The following is a 21,791-nucleotide window of genomic DNA, read 5'->3' on the forward strand; positions in this document are numbered from 1 at the left end:
ATGAACTTCGAGCCAAAATGTCACGGAGCCTGTTTAAGAAAAAAAAAAAAACATTTTGGGGTTTTAAACTTCCTAACTACACTGAACACGCTCCGATTTTTCACGTCTCACCACAACTTGAGCTGCTTAAAAAATATATATATATATGAAATTTTATATTAAAAGTATATAAATGACAACCCAGCCCGGGTTTTAGCTAAAATTTTTTTTTAAATAAATGATAGAAAATATTATCTTTTTAAATTCATAGACCTTTTTACAGACCACCATAGACTGTTTCATATCATTTTATGCAGCAAAAACTAAAATGCATGGAAGAAAACTCTGCTGTATTTACAAACGCTGATTGTTGTAGGTTTATTGTGGGGCTGGAAAGTGTGTGGCCCCATGTGACATAATGAGGGGGGTTTCCTGGTAAAGAAATGATTTAATCTAAGGTGTGCACCTTTTAAAGATTCCATCAGATGTTCTGACTCAAATATATTTTATTCAGAAATCTCACAAAACTGTTAATCATTTAGTGATCTTTGTTTACTGGTTGCAGGATTGCTGCAAAGTGAAATATGAGCTGTACGATATATTGATATTTATGTTTTTAGAAAATTCAGATCGAAATATTAACTCTTCAAAGTCGTAAAGAAACTTTGGATTCAATGCATTAAGGTTTTCATATGGTTTACTTGTTTTAAAGGATAAATTAGATCCGTCTGAGCTGTTTTTACTGCCTCTTGAAATACAAAGTGCTTCATCAGCAGAGTAAAACACTGCTTGCAGTGCCTTACTTAAAATGGTCTTCTCTCTTCCTCCAAGTTCCTTTTTTTTTATTTAACATTAGTTGTGGGAATCAAGGAAATTGGAGGGCTATTCAAGATCAATAATAGGCATGCATGGTTTATGCATGACTCTTCAAACACCCCAAAAAGTATTGCATTCAAACAGCTTTTTTGTTGTGATATCATGAATTTGCAATAATGGTTTTAGGGTAAATTATTATGCAATTATGCGTTTTTGGGTCTTTTCATTTAACTATAGTTCCCATCTGTCCTTTCTTGAAAAAAGACCAGTATTAGTAATTGATGTCTTTTAAAAAAATTCTTCCCCCTGAGCTGTTGCTCTCTGCAGCCCTTTCAAAGCTAACATGGATCTCAGTGTTTCTTCCCTTCTTGCCCCACTCTTGTCATTTTAAGATGGTTTAAACAATTTGTTCTTCAGTGTTCCTCTGCCTTCATAAGGCAGTTTGTTTTCAAAGATTTCCTTCAGAGAACTGTTGTAATTATATTAACATTAAATTATATATAAATCACTTTTCAGGATATTGGTTTCGAATTTTTTATTTTTTTTTTTTTTGAAAAGAGAATCAGAAAAAAATGTATCTGTGGTTACAGAGGCCCTGAAAGGCAAGAGAGAAAAAAATCTGGAAAAGAAAATTATACATTTTTTTTTCCTGCCCCCAGAGGCAAGGGACACAAAAAAAAAATCTAGAAAAGAAAATTTTGAAGTTTTCATTTTTTATTTTTATTTATTTTTTTCAACTTGCCTTTCTGGGCAGAAAACAAACAAACTTCAAACTTTTCTTTTCTAGATTTTTTCTCCCTTTCCTTTCAGGGCTTCTGTATTATGGTCCCTTTACTGCTTGGGCTTTTTTTTTTGTTTTAATTTTTCTTAGATTTCCAATAAGCTATTTTTAAGTTTTAGCAAATTAGAATTGGTGTTAACAGTTTTGTATTGCATTGTTATTATAAGCACTTAGTGTAGCTCCTCTAGGTTTTTTGTAGACCTGTTTACTGGGTGTGGATATTATGACACAGACTATGAAGTCCTATAATGTTTTACTTATAAATATTTTGCTGTTCTGACTGTTTTACCATCGTTATTTCTGCATTTATCAGATATTTATGGGCCTATAAGGAATAAGGTTTAGACATTAGATTTCTATTTACTGATTTTTTTTTTTTTTGTAAATTAATTCACAAAAGCAAGAAATAAGATAATGGGTTGAGTGACGCAATTATGTGTTGTTATCTGCTCATAAGTCTTTACTGTTGATGACTCCCTCCTTATCGGATTGTCAGGGGAACTTTGTGTTTGGCCCATATATTTATTTCCTTATTGCTTTGTTATCTTCCTTAGAGCCTTGTGTGTTTTAGTGACTGCCATCTATATGCTAAAATTATTTCCTTTTTCTCTATGAATTAGCCTTTTGAACTTCCAGAGGACTTGGAGGCATCAGGATATGACCTGGATGGCTCTGGTTCAGGGGATGATCCAGATCAGGGTATATCTACACATTTCTTTTAAGAACTGCTTTAAAGGACACCTTCTTTTTTTCTAAATATACTCAAAGTATATTTTTGTCCCTTTTTTATTTTTCTTTCTTTGAAAATGAAAAAACTCCAAAGAAGGGACTAACAACAAACCTGACCCAGTTATTATGTCAAACTCTGCAGATGGAAACACAAATTCAGCCAAAGTATGACTCATCTTTAAAATATCCTGCTGTTAACCTGGTATATGATTTATCATGCATATAATATGGGGGATGCTTTCTGTTTTGCTTTAGAGCTCGTCAACTCTGAACCTGGGCAGCTCATACAGGCATGACAAAGACACTGCACCCAATTTTATTGTTATAACAAACAACAAAGGTGCACTGGGAAACAACAAGATTGTTGAAGGTACTGTGGGATACAGGCATTATGCAGGTGATCTAGCTATAAAATGCTAATCTAAATGGAGTTGAGCTGTTTACATTTTTCATCCACAGCTGCCATAGCAGGGGGAATAACAGGAGCAGTATTCGGAGTCTTACTATCGGCGTTCCTAATCTACAAATGGATGAAGAAACACAAAGAAGAATGTATTCTTAGACAGAAGGGTTCAGATGAAGGCAATGGCAAACCCTTCAAGGCAGTAGTCTTTATCTAAATGCCACATCCACAATGGTTTTATATGTGTCAAACACATATAAAACCATTCACATTGCTGTGAATGAATTTTGTCACAGGAATAAAGGGTTGTTTGTTTCATGCACTTAATCCACGTGTAAGGTGCTTCCCTAAAGTAATCACACTCCTTGTTTTAGCACTTTGCCAGGTGGCACTATGAAATAATGTTTAGTATCCACCACCCCTGAGCCTTGAGAAGTTCAGAAATCCAGAACTGAGCATCACAGAGACACAGAGGGCAGACAGTCACGCACACTCACACCTAATGGTGAAAGATTTAAACTCCATGTTGGAAGAGTCCATGTCTGTATTCAAACCTTCATGCTGCCAGTCTTATCTTAACATGCATTCTTGGCAATAGTTAACCTGTTTGACAAGAAAAAGCCTGATCTCTGATTTAGTTACCATTGGGTTGTTCTCCTCTTAGATTAAGATCCTTCATCCTCGGTTACCCAGTTGGGTTGGGAAACCAGATCTAAGCAGGGCCCTGGTGCTTTCAAATGTTAGTAATAATTAATTCCTTAAAAATAGAGCCTAAATTCCATTAAAGGACTAAGATGTTTGTGCTGCAAAGGAATCGCAGAGGTCTACTGATCTGTCCTTTGAAATTGTTGGTTGGGTTTTTGCTCTGATATATATATATATATATATATATATTTTTTTTTTTTGATCTGTCAGACATTTTAGGTAATTCTTTTCCAAATAATTACATTTTGCAATGATCCACTCTAATCAAGTTGCAAAAACATTCCAGGAATAACAATAGTAGTCTAGATTGTCCTGTCAAAGGCTCTCAATACCATTGGCCTTTTGTTTGTTTTTTTTTTGTTTTTTTTTTAAATAAAACAACTTGTTTTTAGAATCAGACTAATATAATCAAATGAATAAACATATAAGGGTGTGAATACTTCTGGGGGCATTATCTATTGTTATATATGTAATAAAACTAAACGTTTTATTGAAGAACCTCATTTTGCCTGTGTATTTAAGGAATATGTTTTACTCTGTTGTCTGTGGTGGCTGACAATGATTTAAATATTTTTTTCCGGTAATCTAGAAGAATAATAATCAGAAACTAAGCTGGAAGTTATTTGTTAAAGTCTTTGACCTAATTTACCATAATGAATTCTGTTAAATATAGACCTTAATAATTTGACACAAGATGCACTAATTGCCTTACTGGTCAGTAGCAGTTACTGTTGTTTGTTTTTCATTTATTGTGAAAGTAGGAACAAATCTGGGAATTTTCTTTTTTTTTTTTCCTGCGGCAGCTTATACATCTTTTCAGCACCTTCTTTGGTTTTTAACATAGTATGATCCACATATATTTGTGTAATTATACCAGAATGTTAATGTTATTATTCCACATCTTGGATTTGTGTGGTTTTCTTTTTTTGTTGGCTTTCTATCATTTACACAACAATGTATTGAAGTTGGTCAGAACTGGTGGCTGTTGATGTATTTCAGGTAAAGATTTGTCTCTCGGCAGATTCAGTCACGCAAAGGCAGTGACAAAATATTCTCCATAATTTTTTTATTTTACCTAATAATCCAGAAGAAATCAATAAAACATTCAACACAACTGTTTGTTTGGTTTTGTTTTTATTTTTTTCTCAGTTGCTTCTTCTCTTGTGTGTGAGATTTAATTAAAATGTGTGTCAAGATATATTTTTTTTAAATACTTGATATTTGAAAAAATTCAAGAGTTCTTCCATAATAAGACCCATGATGACTTTTTTTCCTCCCACTGTATTTGAGTGTGCACCTAAACAAATATGGAGCAAGTCATGCCATGTTAATTTATATTTTAGATGCAATGGTGATTGGTAGCTTGAGTTAGAACCTTTAAAGGTTGAAGGTATTTTTCTGGTCCTTGAATTCAAAAGTGGATTCTTCTGGAAATGTTTCGGTCCAATAACTGAATTTAGGAAAGATGCATAGTAAGTATCTCTAAGACTCAAAAAAGGCAAGCAGAACTGTTTCTTAGTACAAAATTTGACATTTGTATGAATAGCTGGCTAATAAATTCTATCGTTGAAAATGTCATTTAGTTTCACTAACTTTATTCATTAGGGAGCACACATTTAGATCACCTACACACCGATTTATGTTTTCAAGCCATTGTATCTGTTAATCGTGTTTTTTTTTTGCGTTGCTTATAGCAATTAAAGGCATGCCACTTAGAATGGCATTAGAAAAAATCCACAAATTTTTTTTGTAAATGTTGAATGTGGATTTTAGAGTAGTTATGACAAAATACTAATTTGAAATTCTATCTATCATACATCTATCCGTCCTGTGGATACAGTATTTCCAGCAAATAGATAAAGAGACAATATCTGCAGTATAACCTGAAGTAGGACCATGTTATGGATGTTCCATCAATGTACAATCAATTCAGTTTGTTTATATGGTGCTGATTCACAACCAAAGTCATATGTAGATGCTTAATAGAGACAATCCAATCAAATCATCCAGCTTGGTTAAAAGTTTTCTATCTAAGGAAACCCCGCAGATTGCATTGACTCGTTGGCTTTGCAGGGTTCACTTCTCTTGGATTAGCATGTAGCAACAGTAGATATTCACTTGCATTATGATTTATTATTATAACCTTGACTGCAGCAATCCCCCACACAGAGCATATATGCAGGGACATTGGGGAGGAAAAACTCTCCATGAAGTGGAAGAAACCTCCAGCAAAACCAGGCTCAATGTGAGTGGCCCTCTGCCAAGGTCAACTGGGAGTTCAAGAAGACAGAGGCACACACAAAAAAAGCAACACAGAAGCATTGATCCATCTTTTCTGTGTTTGAAAAGGTAATTCCACAGGTAGCTCAGTTTAGGAAAAGAAATGGTTAAACAAGCAGATGATCTATGAGCTGGTAAGTTGTAATGCAGCATTAGCTGCATTTGTAGATTGCATCAAGCAGCCACCGTGGGTCTTAAATTGAGATCCATATACACCAAACCTGATTTCAGTCATTTTTAGAAACAAGAATATACTACACAACATCAAATCTTTGGTGATTTGTGTTTTCAACTTACACCATATACTTGCAAGCTTGATGCTAATATTTGGATAAACAGCATTTTGCAATGTGCTGAGAAATCTGTTCTTTTTGAAGCAATCACAAAGCTTCTGGCATCATGCTAGTCATATTTTGACCATTCTTACCAAATAATAATACAACTCATAGCAGCTTGTTTGTTTTCTGACAAAATCCATTAAGAATTTCCTAAGTATTTGTCAAAAAGGACTGAAGTTAAGTCCATTCTAGAGGATTAATGCTAACCTATTGTATTAATCCAAGACCAGTTTTGAAGTGCATGCAAAGCATCACAAGATGAAATCAGAGTTTTACAAATGAACAATTAAAAATTCGTTAATGTTTTATGATGTAGATTTTGGTGCAGATTTAATTTTTTGTTGGTAGTTGTTAAAATTTGGACAGATAAACAATGAGACAAGGATCCCAAAATCAACCAGGATTGGTCTTAAAAACAAACAAAAAGAATTTGCGCATATTTTTAGACAGTTCAGCTATGTGCTCTTAAATTATTGCCAGTCTTTTAAAATACATGTAATGATACTGTATTTTGTTTTAACTGATGAGCATTGCTGTGTATTAAAAGGCATGTTTTATGTAATCAAAATCCCCATAAATGTAGCTTGTTTTGTAAACTCAAATGTCTGCAAATATCTGTTGACACCTATCCCCATATAAATAAACTAGTATATGAAACACAATGGGTTTTTTTTTTTAGAAAAAAAGAACTGAAAAATTTAACTTTAGAAATGGCTCCAATGGGACTCTTATTACAATGTTATGTTTTATCTAAAAGCTAGGCCTATGCCTGGATACCAGCTAACGTGAATAAACTCTATCACATTTGATTAGAAGAGAGGTCAATTATCTTGTCATAACCTTCTCAAGCATTATATAAGAGATTTTTTTTTAATCATCCTTATTCCTAATATTATTTGCAATTTCCTAAGGTTAAGTAACCCAAATAAATGTGTGGATTGTACATTGTGTAAATTGGCAGAATTAAGGAAAAATTCAGCATATATTTCATTTATTTTAATTGCTGAAAGGGTTAGTTGTATTACCAAGCTATGCGCAGTAAAGAACTAATATCAGGAAGAACTAATATCCACAAATCAAAATGGCATTCACATTAATGATGACAGTGTGAAAACATTTTATTTACTGTAATAAAAACTAATTTGGTGCTCTGGTATGTATGCACAGTTTCTCCTTTTTTATCTTACAGCCATACATATTGATTTTGTTTTTTTAATGAATTACAATTAAACTATCTTTTTAATGCATTTTTTGTTTGTCTTGCAAATGAAAAAAAATGAGTGCATGGGAAATCATTAGTCTATTTTATTAATATGTAAAACATACATTAGAGCTATTAAAACCACTAACAACATCTAAAGTCTTTTATTAGGATCCGAATAAACTATTGATTAACTACAATGAAAAGGTGAAGGTTGGGGCTGTTTGTGATGTTTTATTTCTTTTTTTAATGATTTAGTCCGTTCTGTTTTCGTTTCTTAATTTGTTTTAGATTTTATTTTAAATCCAATGTTTTCTTGTTTTGTTTCTTCAGTTTAAAAATTATTTTTAGATTTGTGTTTTCCATGTTTGGGAAATCCTTCGTTGCCATTGGTTAGTAAACATGCCAATCAAATCTGTTGGCTCCGCCCAGTACTCTTGACAGAGCGTTTGTTTTCATCCACCGTGTGCGCAGGTCGTCGAGGGAAGAGGTGGGCGTTTTTACACGGTCGCTCGCTGGGTGTTGATACTGAGAAGAATTTTTTCCGACGTCTCCTGCCAGCTTTACAGATGTTTCTCCCTACGCTCGTAGAGGACATGCATCATTTTAAGCCAAGCCGTGATAGACTGTACACCACCCGGTGCTGCGGGTGTTGCCATGTTCGAACCGGGACCATCATCCTGGGAACATGGTATATGGTGCGTAAGATGATTCTAGATAACGGTCAATACGCCAGCGTTAGCCTGCGTCGTTCGCTTGTTAAGTTTGCATAATTGAGGAGTTACATAACCGTTACAGTTTATATTTGGTTATTGTTGGGCTATGATTGTTTTTCTTTCGTCCTGTTTTCTTAAAAGAATGCTAGGCTCCACGGCCGACCGTTAATAAATCTGGTTTATATCGAAGCGATGCTAACAAGATGCTAAGGTTAGCTATAGCTAGCTAACTTATTTGGTGTGTCTCTTGGCTCCGTCAGCGCATGCAAGTTTTGGAGAGGAAATTGACAAATTATGTCCTTTTCAGACTTTTTATAAAACTTCAAGTGTCAAAACTTTGACATTGGAATCTATTAACTCAAAATTTAGCTAACTTCTGCATAACGATTGTCCGATGATAAGAATGCGCTGCCACACACACACATACACAAAAAGACAGCTGTGCAGTGCAACATCTCTGAGTTCCGCATTATTTATGTTTATGTACAAAACTAAAATGGAAAGTTTTCGCCATTAAAATAATGTTATCTGTTCACCTCTTGTTATTGTCCTCTACAGGAAACTTTTAGCTTGTTTTCATACATTTATTAGTTCATCCACAGTTTTGGAAAGGTATATAATTTGCCTTTAGTATTTCCAGGGTCAATAAGTACATTAATAATAAAGTAGAATAAAGGAAAACTTTATTTATTTGAAGGATTCCTTCCCGATCCTAGTGTTGAACGGTTGCATTCTTGCACCTATCTGCCTAGTATTTGCCCATCATCTGTCCATTCCTTTCTTTATCTTTTAACCCTACTATCATTTGTCCCTTCAAAAATACTTTTAAAACTGCCTTGGCTAACTATTGGACTGGAGGTTTTGTTTGCATATATATATATATATATATATACATAACATATATATATATATTTTTTTAGAGAGGAAATTTAACTTATCAGTACTTTTTTTCCTCTCCATACTTGGTCCGCATCTTAGACTTTATACAACTTTTAAAGGGAACTCAACTTTATCACTATTTAGGTTTAGTGCAACTCTGGTGTGATTCCCTGCTTACCTTTATACAGGTGGTTAACCTGTTGATGGGGATTCTGCTGACGGTGGCCGTGACGCACCCAGAGAACGTACCAACCATCGATTTGCAGTATGAGGTCATCGACCATTACTTTGCTTCCGATCGGATGTCTGGTAAGATGAAAAAAAGAATAATTGTCTTACAAAAATTTTTACTATAAATATTTTATGTCTTTTTGTGTAGAAATATCTGTAAACCCATAGTGAAAACAATACTGTTTAAATATGGGGTAAGTTCCTTTGAATTTTTAAATGAAAAAAGAATTGAAACTTTATTTATGAAACCTTCGCTGAAGCATAGAGCCATTAAGCAGATCAGCCAAGTTTTTCTCAACTCTTTCCACTGAAGTGTAGAGCCAAGTCCCAAGTTAAGGTATGAAAATTCAGAGTCCTGCAAGTGACCAGTCAAGGTATTGCCCTAAGTGTTTGTCAGATTAACCTGCTGGAAGTGAACTTGAATATAATCTGGAAATTAGCACCGGTGATTCTTTATACAGAAAATATAAACCAAAATAACCAAAACTGTATTTTCTAAAGTAGTTTTTGAAAAAGAAAATATCATTAATACTATCAAAAGACTGGATTTATAAACAAAATATATTTTAACCAAATGCAGTTGTTGAAACCTGCCTTTTAAGTGTGTACATGAACATCAAACATGCTGTTATCTTTCGTTAGGATGCTCTGAATCCATGTTGTTTTGAATCAAAGGTCATAGATCTGTAGAACTAGTGGTTTTCCAGATTACATTATTGATTCAGGAACATAAAGGTTCTTAGTGTTATATAGCAAACATTGGTTCCTTTATTGCTTCTAATTAATATTTTATTTTCAAAGTTTAAATTTCAGAAGGGAGTTTGACATTGTTGCCTCTCTTTTGTTTATTAGTCCATATCTTTTCCAAACTCTTTTTGGTTTTTGATCACCTTGTAGTGTGTACAAGCAAACAAATTCTATGTAACAGTTCTGTATTTTGTTAAATATCGGGATCTGGAGAATTTACTTGAACAGGCTAAAAATGTCTGATAACTGACATTAAAAACATTAAGTCATTTTTCAAATTTCAATGGGTATGTGAAATCTGATTATCATGGAATCCAATAGTTAAACTTTGTTAAAACAAAATAATTAAGACAAAAAATTTTTTTTTTTCAAAGGAACCCATATGCAGAAAGAGAAAATATTGGATTGCAGTGTGAAGCCTTGCATTGTTCCATCGATGGGGTCTCACTTTTTTCCTTTGGATTTTCCAGAAATACAGGATAATTTTGTCCAGCTTTGCCTGAAATCCCTGTAAACATTTTTTTTTAATGGATTTCTTACATTTAAACACAGTAACAGTTTTCTTTTCTTATATATATTCTGAGTTTATTCTTACAGTAGCTTCAAATGATGAGCTCCAGTAGACTTTGTTTTTATTTTCCTAAGCTATAAGCAGTGTCAGACAGGCTCAGGCTGATGTACAGATTATTTTGCCCAAGCTACAGATTAGCAAAGAGCTCATCCAGACTGCATTGCTGCAGCAGCTCTGGCACAAGCAGCCCCAGTGCAAGAGTTAACAAAGTGAAAGGATAAGTGATGAGAGAGAAGAGGATATGAAAGGTAGACCATTTAATTATCTCAGGTCGTTTCCTTCATATTCACTTAATCTGATGAACGCAATCGACATAATGCTCCCCGGAGCCTCCCATTTAAAACTGAGAGATGGCCTTATCAGCGTATGCAAATCCCAGCTGCCTCTTTAGAGCAAAGGCAAATATGCATTTTGCATCGACTTGTGACCTCTACTATGCATTAGAGCTATAGGGTTACCAGGACTTACCGACTGTATCTCTTTCTCTTTTGCAGAAAATGCCTGTGTGGGATTTGCCATCTCCCTGCTGATGCTCACCATCAGTGCCATGATGGTGTATGGAGCCATCACTGTAAGCTGGGGGTAGATTTTAAACTTTATTAGGGGTTATCAGGAGACAATGTAATCTTAAAATACACTAATGGAAAATGTGTAGCTTTAGAGTGTTTAAAAAGTAGCATCATGTCTGAGAAATAAGATGCAATATAGCTTTTTAAACTGGAGTTAGAATGGGTTGTTATGATGGCTTGTACCACAGCATGCTTGTGTTTTCACTGCGTGTTATGTTTACCTCACAGGCCAGCTTGATGGCAACAAGAGCGACAGGTTTGATAGCTTTGTCACATGAACCTTCATTAAACTGCTAGCTGTGACTGCACAGTTAAAGTATGACTCATGACGGCTCGCTGCGATCATGAGGCCTGTCTGTCTAAAGGTCACACTTCAGCTGTGCTCTGACAACTTTCCAATAAAGTGCATTAGAAACCCTTTTAGTTTAGAGTGGCATCCATATCCAGATTTAAAGATATGAGGACTATACAGTGGCTTGAAAAAGTATTCACACCCTTGAACTTTTCTACATTTTGTCACTGAACAACCACAAGCAATAGGTTTAAATGGATTTTATGTGAAAGCTGACAAAGTGGTATCACATTGTGAGGAAGGTTATACACTATTTTTATCTCAAATAGGAAAATAGGATTGTGCAGCCACCTTTTGCTTTAATTATAGTCCAAGTCTTTTAGGGCATGTCTCTATCTGCTTTGCAGGTCTAGTGACTGATTTTTTTTCTGAATTGATTCTGCCATAGTTAGCCAGTCACAGGTGGGGACGACTCAGAGTACGGGCAGTGGAGCCAGAACTTTGTGGTCTGGTGCCAGCAGAACCACCTTCTGATTAATGCAGGGAAAAACAAGGAGCTAGTGTTGGGCTTCCACAGAAGCAGGTCCTCCCCACTGACACTGGTGAACATCCAGGGAAGGGACATTGAGATAGTGGACTCTAAGTACCTAGGTGTTCACCTAAATAACAAACAAAAAAGCTAAACTATAATAAAACTGGACTGGACTCGCAACACGGGGGCTCTGAATAAGAAAGGTCAGAGCAGACTCTTCCTGCTGAGAAGATTGAGGTCTTTTGGAGTACAGGGGGCGCTTCTAAAGACCTTCTCTGACTCTGAGGTGGCCTCAGCCATCTTCTATGGAGCTGTCTGTTGCAGTAGGTTATCTGTAGCTGAGAGAAAGCGGCTGGATAAGCTGATCAGGAAGGCTAACTAAATTAACATCCCTGTTGGATAATGTCTCCCACCCCATGCATGAAGCTGTTGCAGAACTGCAGAGCTCCTTCAGTGACAGACTGCTGCATCCTAAATGCACCAGGGAGCGTCATCACAGATCCTTCCTCCCAGCAGCTGTAAGACTTTATAACCACCACTGTTCCCAACAACCTTAATAAATTGTTACATTCATGCTGATTTTGCACAGTTTTTTTTTTAAATCTTAGTCAGTTAAATAACATGCTGCTGTCATTTTGCACATCTCTGATGTTGCTGCTATTTTCAAATGTCCATTTCTGTAGAAATGTCCATAGCTGTACATTAGTTATTTTTCTATAATCTTTAGCTGCTGTAACACCAGAATTTCCCCATTGTGGAACAATAAAGAAAATTTCTATTCTAATCTTTTTAGCATTCTTTGTTTAAACAGCTCAAGTTCAGTAAGATTAGATTCATGCTTGCTGTGTCTCCAACATGGCTTCTGGCGAACTGCAAACTGGACTTTGTGTTGGTCTGTAACATAAGATTCCAAAAAAATATACTTGCTTTTTGTTGTCAGTTGAAAAACTGTGGAGAAGGTCAAGTGATATGAATATTTTTGTAAACCACTGTAATGTTAGTTTGAGTGATTGGGGGGGGGGCTTCATTCCCAGCCCAAGTGTTATTAGTTTAAGTTTGGATTAAAACCAGACTTGCTTAGTCCATAAAGGAAGAACCACCAAGCTTGTTTTAATGGTATCTCTTCCAACATCATATAAACCTAACATGCATTCACCTTTTAAAATATTACAAATGATAAAGAAAAAAAAAAAGGTTTGGGAATTGAATAGAATATACATCTACATGTATTTGTTCATTGTAAGAATCAGATTATACAATGTGTTTAGAAGTTGGATGAAAATGAGCTCTGTGGTTCTTCTAATTCCTATAGTTATCTGTCCAGATTTCTGCTGTATCTTATTTTCTTTTAACTCTGTCCACCTTTCTTAGCACCGTGATGGATGGCTCATCCCATTTTTCTGCTACCAGCTGTTTGACTTTGCTCTGAGCTGCCTGGTGGCCATCAGTTCTCTCACTTACCTGCCTAGGATCCGGGACTACCTGGAGCAGCTGGTCAGTCCCAACATTGTCCTCTGAATGTTGACTCTCTCAGTCCTCCTTATGTTAGCAACAGTGGATATTTCACTTAGTCCTAAGCAGGAACTCCTCATTGTTGTCAAGCAATGACAGTCTTTCTCTTGTAGTTTCATGAATAAAAAACACGATTTTTATTCTTTAGATAATCCCTTTTGTCTGTAAATGTATGCTTATTTTATGCTCAGCAACAATTGGTTTTCATACCCCTTGAATTCCTTCGTGTTGTTGATGTCCTGTTGCACTATGAAACTGTCCCAGTTAAGTCCTTGACTAGTTTATCCATGTAACTTATCAACTTTGACCAGTCATTATTAAAGAAAAGCAATCTCATAGCATGGTAACGCCAGTCCTGTATTTTAGAAGGAAGATAGATCAGTTCAAGTAGTTAAAAAAATTTACAAACTCTATACTTTTACTACATTAAATACGGAGAGTTTAGGGAAATAATTTCACTGGATTTTATTTAGGGTTGCCAATGTACATGAGGTTGAAAACAAATGTTCTGCCACACTTTTAAGCCTTTGGGATAAACTTCATCAAATAAATTTCAGTTTTCTGAATATTTTTGCGATACATTGAGAGTGATGGTTTACTGGGCAATAATTGCACAGTTATTGTTGGCCTCTAAATGGGTGGCAGTAAATGCAACAAACTATTAACATTCAATAGACAGTAATTACAAAGGCTGGCACTGCTGGCATCTTTAGTAGAAAGCTGTTTATGTTGTCAGGCCTTGGGTTCATTAAAATAATTATTCAAAGTCCTAGCACTCTTACACACAAACAGCATTCCTAAAGGAGGACGCTGTTAAAATGAACATTTATGGATGTAAAAATATATCAAATTTCTTTATCTAGAAATTAGTAGCAGCTGCCTTTGACTACACAAGTCCGAGTAATGCTGGTTGGTGTTGCCGTTGAGTGTGTGAGTGTAACTTGGATAATTGTGTGAACTGAATTTATATTGCAAGACTTCACTGACTACAAAACACTGTTTGTTCTTTCTACTCAGCCGGATTTCCCTTATAAGGATTATCTGCTGTCCCTGAACTCAAGCTGCCTCCTCCTCTTTGTGCTGGTGTTCTTTGCCTTCCTGATCATTCTCAAGGTGATTCTAACAGTTAAAAAATACAAATAAAAGACCCTGTGCTCTTCTGTGAATGATAAGACCAGTTGGCATGTAAGCAACCCAGTGCCTATAAGTATTCCTCTGTATGCATTGCTTCCAGGCTTATTTGATCAACTGCGTGTGGAACTGCTACAAGTACATCAACAACAGAAACATGCCCGAGATTGCTGTGTACCCTGCTTTTGAGACCCCTCCTCAGGTATGTATGAGTTCAAATCAGAATGAATGAGCAGGAAGTGGTTTTCATGCTGATAACCTGGCATTTTCATTGGTGTAATATTTATTAAGCCAGCAGGTGGCCCACTATCCACATAGAGGAGGTCTGTCCTATTAAGAACAGTCTGAGTTACCATGATGAAGGTTGTTGTCTGATCTAAAAATGTTTGTTAGGTCATTTCATGATTATTTAACATCAGTGATAATTCAAATAAATTAATGCTTATGTTTTTTGCACTATGACAAATGTATTGTTTATGTAATATATAGTATATGGTTCATCAATATTTAGGAAAAAGGTTGTTTGTTTTTTAAACTAAATGATGCTCAAGTATTTAGAGTTTAAAGCTCAAAATAGGGGCAATTAAATTTCAATTAAATTAAAACATTTTAAAATTCTGAATTAATTCTAAATAAAGTTTTGGACAGTTGACATTTACAAAGGCAGGGTCCCATTCCACACAAAATCAAAAATAAACTGCATGCTGTTCACTGCCCTCTGAGGGATGGGTTTAATGCACAAAACAACTGACCCATAACAGAAAAGGTGGTTTATTATTATTTAATCAGAATTCCAATCTTTTTAATTAACTGAGACATATTTAAAATCATGTTTTAACAATTTATTAGAACTAATACAGGTTAGGGTTATGGATAGTTTTTTTTTTTTTCTTGAATGATAGTTTTTTTTTTTTAGGCTTGAAGGAAATAAAAACAACTGCAATGGTTTGAAAGTTATCAGTTAGTGTTTAGTCCATGTCCCTGAATACGATCAACTCTGTTTTATCATTAGATTTAAAAAGTCATCTTCAGCATTTTGCATGTACCTAGCTATTAGAAAAAAGGTTTTCTTCTTTTACAGATATATATATCAGGGCTGTAACTAATGGTTTTTCTGCAAATTCTTTAATCTCTAGATCATTTTTTTCACTTAATAATCGGTTAGCCAAAAGTTCCTTAAAGAGGATTTCTTGCGAAATTAAATAAAATTTATAATTTCTTTTTTATTTTATGTAGGTACAGCTCTAAGTGCTTAGTTCTGTCAGATAAAGGCACATTTTACAGTCTATACTCAATTAAACGATTAATCGATTACTAAATTAGTTGACTATTTTTTTTTCAATAATCGTTTAATCATGATTAATCCAATTGTTTTAGCACTAATTTTGTTAATGGATTAAAAAAAGTTGATATATTTTATTTAAATTGGCATTCCATAAAGTTTCTCAAGCCAGTATTCTTTGATAGTAAATATTTTAAATGTAAAACTTAATAAATGCAACTACCATCTTTCCTTTTCTTCTATAGTACATCCTGCCCACCTATGAGATGGCGATGAAGATGCCAGAGAAGGACCCTCCTCCCCCTTACATGCCAGCCTAAGCACCAGCCGTGTCACCAGGACACACACATGCGCCCCCAGCCATCATATGCATTCCTACATGCCCCGTCTAACCCATTCTGAACACCATGAAGCCCTTATTCCCCTCTGAACCTTCTGTGTCTGTGTGAGGTCTTTAAAGATATTTTCTTCAATCTCTCCGCTGTATTTCTTTAGAGTGTTTATAGAGCATCCTGGAGATGTGATGGAAAAATGGTGGGAGAGTTATAACGCGTGATAATGGATGGATGAATGTGGAAGAACATTTGAAGGAACCCCTCTAGCCTTGCTACCCTAGTCCCTCAAATCCTTTTTTAAGTCTTAGTAAAAGGGATATGTGAAAAAAAATGCTTGAAATTTGCTCATAAATCCAGCACCATTTTATTAATAGATCAATATATAAGTACTGAAGAATTGTTGAACTATGACAATCTGCTTATTATAGTTCTTATTGTTTAGTTGTGTTGCAGTTTTCTGCTGTTTGTTAAGACCTAAAGTATTCCGCCTTTGCTTTGATTTGAGTCTTTCGCACTTTTTTGTCTGTATTTATTTAGCTTTGCAGTGGTACGGTTCACAGTGTCCTCACCGCTTTGCTGCTGTGGTGTTTGAGCAAAGCTGCTGAGTTTTTGTTTTCCAGCTGGAAATGAAGGAGAGCAGTATTGGATCATTTCTCTGCCTCTTTCATCGCCTGACACGTGAAGATGAACAGCTAGCCTTGTGATCATTAGTTATTGCATGCTTATCAACGCCATCTTCCCATTACTTTGTTAGTAATGATTTTATCCCTGTGAAAAAGCAGTTGACTTAAATAAATGTGTCAGAACAATGAAAAGATCTTTTGATTTTGTTTCCCTCCTGTAACCTTTAGTCCTGAGTTTTTAATCTTTCTTGTTGTGGACTTTTCTATTTCTACAAACTCTTCACCTAGTCTTGCTGTCCACTCTAACAGATAAATGGGCTCTACTTTGTGTTGGCTGACCATATAAAGAACTCTCTGTAGTTCGGGGAGAGCAACTTTCTCTTTGAATTATTTGCAGTTCTTTTACATGTGAGTTTTAAGGTTAATTATTTAGACTAAAACAATATTTTTTGGAAAAATATAAAATAAAATGGCTTTTAGAAATTCGCTGCCAGGAGTAATTATTATAGATAAAATAATTTTGTTAATGCAGAATTGCCTTTATCATTTTCTAAGAGTTTTTCAAAAACAATATAATACTAGTTAAAAATAAAAAATAAATTAATATATATATATAAGATTGAAAAACAGAAGAATAAGCAAATGTATCAGCCACATACTTACAAACGCCCCCCCCAAAAACTGCCTTTCTAGACCCTCCTCTGCAAGTATACGTTCACCCAACCCTGCTAGTTCTTTCCTACCTTTGTATTGGTTGGACAGCCTGACACGTGTCTCCTGAGATCTCATATTTGGAGGTGTGCAGTCCCCCCTCCAGAACAGAGCAGGAGTATCCTGATAACCATTCCTGTGAGGGTACACCCAGACGTTACTCTGCTAAATAATCTAAAGATGAACCCTTTCATGTGGAGCCTTCTATATTTTGTTTTACTGCTGTTTTCTGAAGTTGCACATGCCACATACCACCTCAGAGCAGGAGATCCTCAGCTGATAACTGCACAAAGTTACGCTCAGACCAGACAAAATGGTCAACCAATGTTCAGGACTCTGAATCCAGCAAGTAAGTTTGTTTAAGAATCTTTTCTTCTTCAAAAGCTCTGCTTTTAGATTGTAGTTACATTTGTTATAAAACTATAATTTACTTTATGACACCTGTAACAAAGGAAAACGGGCTTCTGCTGTTCATTTCCTTTTTAATTTCAACCCAGCTTTAGCTTGTGTAAAACAAGCAATACTCACTTATAAGCAAATAATTTTTTGTTGTAAGAAGTCATTTAAATAGTGTAAAACTATATAATTTGTTGACTTCAGTGTTTATGAAATACATAAAGAAAATATTAGCCAAGCCATTTTTTAAAATTATTTAGTTTCACTGGTGAATTTAGGCACCATTTCACTATTGGCCAATTGGAGATTTGTGTTTTGTTTTACTTTTGAGAAGCAATGTGTTACTTTAATTTGTATTCAATACACAATGCTTTGAATGAAAATATAATGTAAAGATTTAGAAGTATTTTGTACCATTTCTAATTTGATTTATATATATATACATACATAATGTGGATTATATTTAACATTTTTCAGTGTCTAAACAAACCAGAATTACAAAACATTATTCCATAAATAGAAAAATGAAACGATACCAACATTTTACCATCTCAGGGAGCACTCTTTGGTGCTTCATCCAAAAACAAAATATGGCACAACTAGAAGACGACAAAAAATGGGTTAGACAAGGAAAGCATTATTCACAGAAAGTAACTAGTTTGAGAGAAGCTGCAGAGATCAACAGCTCAGGTGGGACAAGCTGTTGAAAGAACTAATAATTTCCTTGTCTGACATTAATGGGTGGAGAAAAAGCCATAAGAAGTCCTTCTGTCATGGATATCTGATGAGTTTAGATTAACTTTTGGCCAACACACAAAAATGTCTTATGTAGCAAAACAATGTATACAGTAAAATATGCTATAGGCAACAAAATGCTGCAGGGATGGAAATTCTTTACCAGGACAGTGAGGCTAGTTGAAATTCACGGGAGGATGGATGGTGCTAAATATAAAATAACTGAAGAAACTGGCTGAGGCTCATCTTCAGTTAAGAGTGGAGCCCTATACAGACGCGCCAGAGCTGGATGCAACTGCATGCCATGTAAAAAAAAAAAAATGTATATATATTTTACCCCTTTATCATCACTACTAAGTCCTTCTTTTTTCTGACATATAAAGTGTTAATGAAATATAATTAGACCTTTGGATCCATCTTGTAAAAAGGGGATATTTTTTTATAAAACACTGTGTAAGGCTACTGTGGATGAATATTACAACATCAATTAAATGTTTAAACTGATGTTTTTTAAAATGTTATTAAATCTTTTGTGCATGTTGATTACATTTCTGACAGGAGGTTTTACAAGCAATTTATTATAAGATCACTGCTTGTTTGGAACACCTCCAGAGCCTTCCAGAGTTTTTCATATTTGCTTCCACTAATCATGTGTCTGTATTTCTTTCAAAAAAACAACAACAAAAAAACTGATTGCTGTTCATTTAACCAGTGTTTACTAAAATATTAACTTACAAAACTTTAATTTTTGTCTTTTTTCCAACCTACTAATGTTCTGTATCACTTCTCATTTCTGGTGGGCCTGTAGATCACAGAAGTGATTACACGTATAGAGGAAGGTATCACTACCACTACCAGGCACCGAGGATCCCTCCACCGGTAGTGTATCGACCTGTTCCTCTATCTCCACCAGTGACTTACCACAGACCCCTGGTCCCCATGCTGCCTTATGGACACAGGTTCAATGTGCCAGCTCCACCACATTCACATCACATATACAAAGGTTTATCTCCACCAGTTGCTCAGCCGCATCCCCAGCACAGAATCAAAGGCCCATGGCCGTACAGACTGAAAACTTCATGCCCTACAAACCTGGTGACAGCGGCACCTGTTGTAGTCCGCCCAAATCTACCAGAATCTACAAAACAGCCCACCTTCCCTGCAACAGGAGTGGCTCCAGTGACATTCATCATGCCCACTGCGTCGCCGGTGGAGACCCCTGCTCCCTGGACGCAACTGGTCAGTACCCAAAGCGGGCTCATCACCACCATCAGTCCTGTGGAGACAGGTAGAATATTACCGGGCAGGATTGCTTTCCAACCCGACTGAATCTCCTCCATATTTTCAAGGTCAGATGTACTTTTCCCCTTTGGTCATTCATAGAACGTGCCCCTTCCCCTTAATGGTATGATCACACACTGAGTCAGTAATCAATTATCTCTCTTAAAAAGCAACGGGAATGTAAAAAATATAATTTTATTTTGATTTTACTTCTTATATGCTTCAATGTTTCATAAAATAATAATAATAAAAAAAATCCAAAATGCAGTTTTCACAATTAATATTTCATGTATTAATGGAAAAAATAAATCTATCTAAAACAATCTCACATTATGTGACCTTCCAGAACTGGGCTACCTCCCAAAATCACCTCAAGACAGCATTAGAGAAGCCTTGTCAAAATCTGGGTTTAAATCCAATAAAATATTCTGCCTTGATCTTAAAAACATTCTTCAGGCTAGAAGACCCTCCATTTAGGCTGAATGAAAACAATTCAGCAAATAAGAGTCCACCATGACTTAAAAGATTTACTGCCAGTCCACACAAATGATTACCACTTATCTGACTGAACAACAGATTTTACTGCAGAATGTACGTGAAGGTCAGGCAGGAATCCTAATACCCATGTCTAATGTTGCAATGTCAAGCATATCTTACTTAAATCAAAGTGATATGAATTGTTGTAACTCTGAAATGATGCACTGTATGTTATTAAGCATACATGATCATTTTTGAACAACCAACAACGAGATGCACCATCCTTTCGTCTAGTTCATCTGGGAACATGCTGGGCATCTCATTGTTTTCAGTTGTGGGCGATGCTCTTCATTACTAAAACCCACTTTTTTCTTCGATTATCAAATGGACTTATTTTTGCCATGATTTGGTTGATCACCAGAGACAGACTCCCCGTGCAGGAGCCGCCCCCTGGACCTGGTCTTCATCATTGACAGCTCTCGCAGCGTTCGTCCTGCAGAGTTTGAGAAGGTCAGAATCTTCCTGGCTAACATGGTGGACACCCTAGATGTAGGCTCAGATGCAACAAGGGTGGCCGTGGTGAACTATGCCAGCACAGTCAAGATAGAGTTTCTGCTCAAAGACCATTTCAACAAACTTGACCTGAAGAAAGCCATCGCCCGAATTGAGCCCTTGGCGACCGGTACGATGACTGGCCTGGCCATCAAGACAGCAATGAAAGAAGCCTTCACTGAGCAGTCTGGAGCCCGGTCTCGCTCCAGGAACATCGCCAAAGTTGCCATCATCGTAACTGATGGGAGACCTCAGGATCAGGTGGAAGGAGTGTCTGCTGAGGCCCGTGCCACGGAAATAGAGATCTACGCTGTGGGCGTGGACCGTGCAGACATGCGCTCCCTACAACTGATGGCCAGTCTCCCTCTGGAGGAACACGTCTTCTACGTGGAAACCTATGGCGTTATTGAGAAGCTCACCTCCAAGTTCAGGGAAACCCTGTGCGGTAGGACAAAGAAGGGCCCTCGGGACCTTTCCCACCATTAACCACAGCTCTAGATCCTCCATCAGGGCACCTACAGTCTACAGGGGTGGTTGCTGCAGAATGTAAATAATTTACACAGGCATTTAATGACCTTTGAAATCATGAGGGAAACATGAAGCTGTAGATGCTGCCAAACCCCACATGGACTGCAGGTGTCGGCACTTAAACATGTTTGTTTAGGCATTAAATACATGTAAAGTTTGGAGGCTGTTCAGTCCTAAACTTTTGGCTTGACCTTTAAAATAATCCAAGGAAAATTCAGAATCTATTTTTGCAGCCAAAGTGTTCTTATTCTATACATTTTTATATTTTGTATTTAACTGTGCTGTAACGTAAAGCCTTATAGCGTGGAAAGTAGTGTTGCACTACTTACCGATACCGATAAGGCGAGTACCAACAAATAGGGCACCGATACCATTTTGAGAGCCAAAAGTTTATTCAACCATTGTCACCCATTGCAGGTAGGCAATAAAAAGTTCTACTGGTTTCACTTTGTATTACGG

At 36.0% G+C, this 21,791-nt stretch overlaps 2 protein-coding genes across 3 annotated transcripts in view; both read left to right on the plus strand.

Annotated features, from left to right (window-relative positions):
* Nucleotides 1-7,702: 7,702 nt before the first annotated feature.
* laptm4a (lysosomal protein transmembrane 4 alpha) lies at nucleotides 7,703-16,360 on the plus strand. The gene is made up of 7 exons (XM_015369839.1): nucleotides 7,703-7,930; nucleotides 9,016-9,136; nucleotides 10,871-10,947; nucleotides 13,141-13,263; nucleotides 14,299-14,394; nucleotides 14,516-14,614; nucleotides 15,940-16,360. Exons 1-7 carry the CDS (start codon nucleotides 7,802-7,804, stop codon nucleotides 16,012-16,014), a joined length of 720 nt encoding a protein of 239 aa, XP_015225325.1. The 5' UTR covers nucleotides 7,703-7,801; the 3' UTR covers nucleotides 16,015-16,360.
* Nucleotides 16,361-17,418: 1,058 nt separating this feature from the next.
* LOC107081599 (matrilin-3-like) overlaps nucleotides 17,419-21,791 on the plus strand; it is a 6,368-nt gene continuing 1,995 nt past the window's right edge. The window contains exons 1-2 of one of the 2 annotated variants that reach the window (XM_015369760.1): nucleotides 17,419-17,712; nucleotides 19,303-19,782. In XM_015369760.1, the coding sequence (XP_015225246.1) occupies nucleotides 17,544-17,712; nucleotides 19,303-19,782 (649 nt within the window). In that variant the 5' untranslated portion in view covers nucleotides 17,419-17,543. Of the gene's footprint in view, nucleotides 17,713-19,302; nucleotides 19,783-20,673; nucleotides 21,250-21,791 lie in introns of both variants that reach the window. The other variant, XM_015369755.1, reaches the window with a different exon arrangement.

Source organism: Cyprinodon variegatus, unplaced genomic scaffold, assembly GCF_000732505.1.
Source record: "Cyprinodon variegatus isolate N-32 unplaced genomic scaffold, C_variegatus-1.0 Scaffold38, whole genome shotgun sequence".
Classification (NCBI taxonomy): Eukaryota; Metazoa; Chordata; class Actinopteri; order Cyprinodontiformes; family Cyprinodontidae; genus Cyprinodon; species Cyprinodon variegatus.

Bases quoted from the DNA above. Each gene is read 5' to 3' on its own strand.
- laptm4a (XM_015369839.1), top strand. From the start codon at position 7,802: ATGTTTCTCCCTACGCTCGTAGAGGACATGCATCATTTTAAGCCAAGC. The intron at 7,931-9,015 runs GTGCGTAAGATG...ACCTTTATACAG, and splicing joins TCCTGGGAACATGGTATATG to GTGGTTAACCTGTTGATGGG. The intron at 14,395-14,515 runs GTGATTCTAACA...CATTGCTTCCAG, and splicing joins CCTTCCTGATCATTCTCAAG to GCTTATTTGATCAACTGCGT.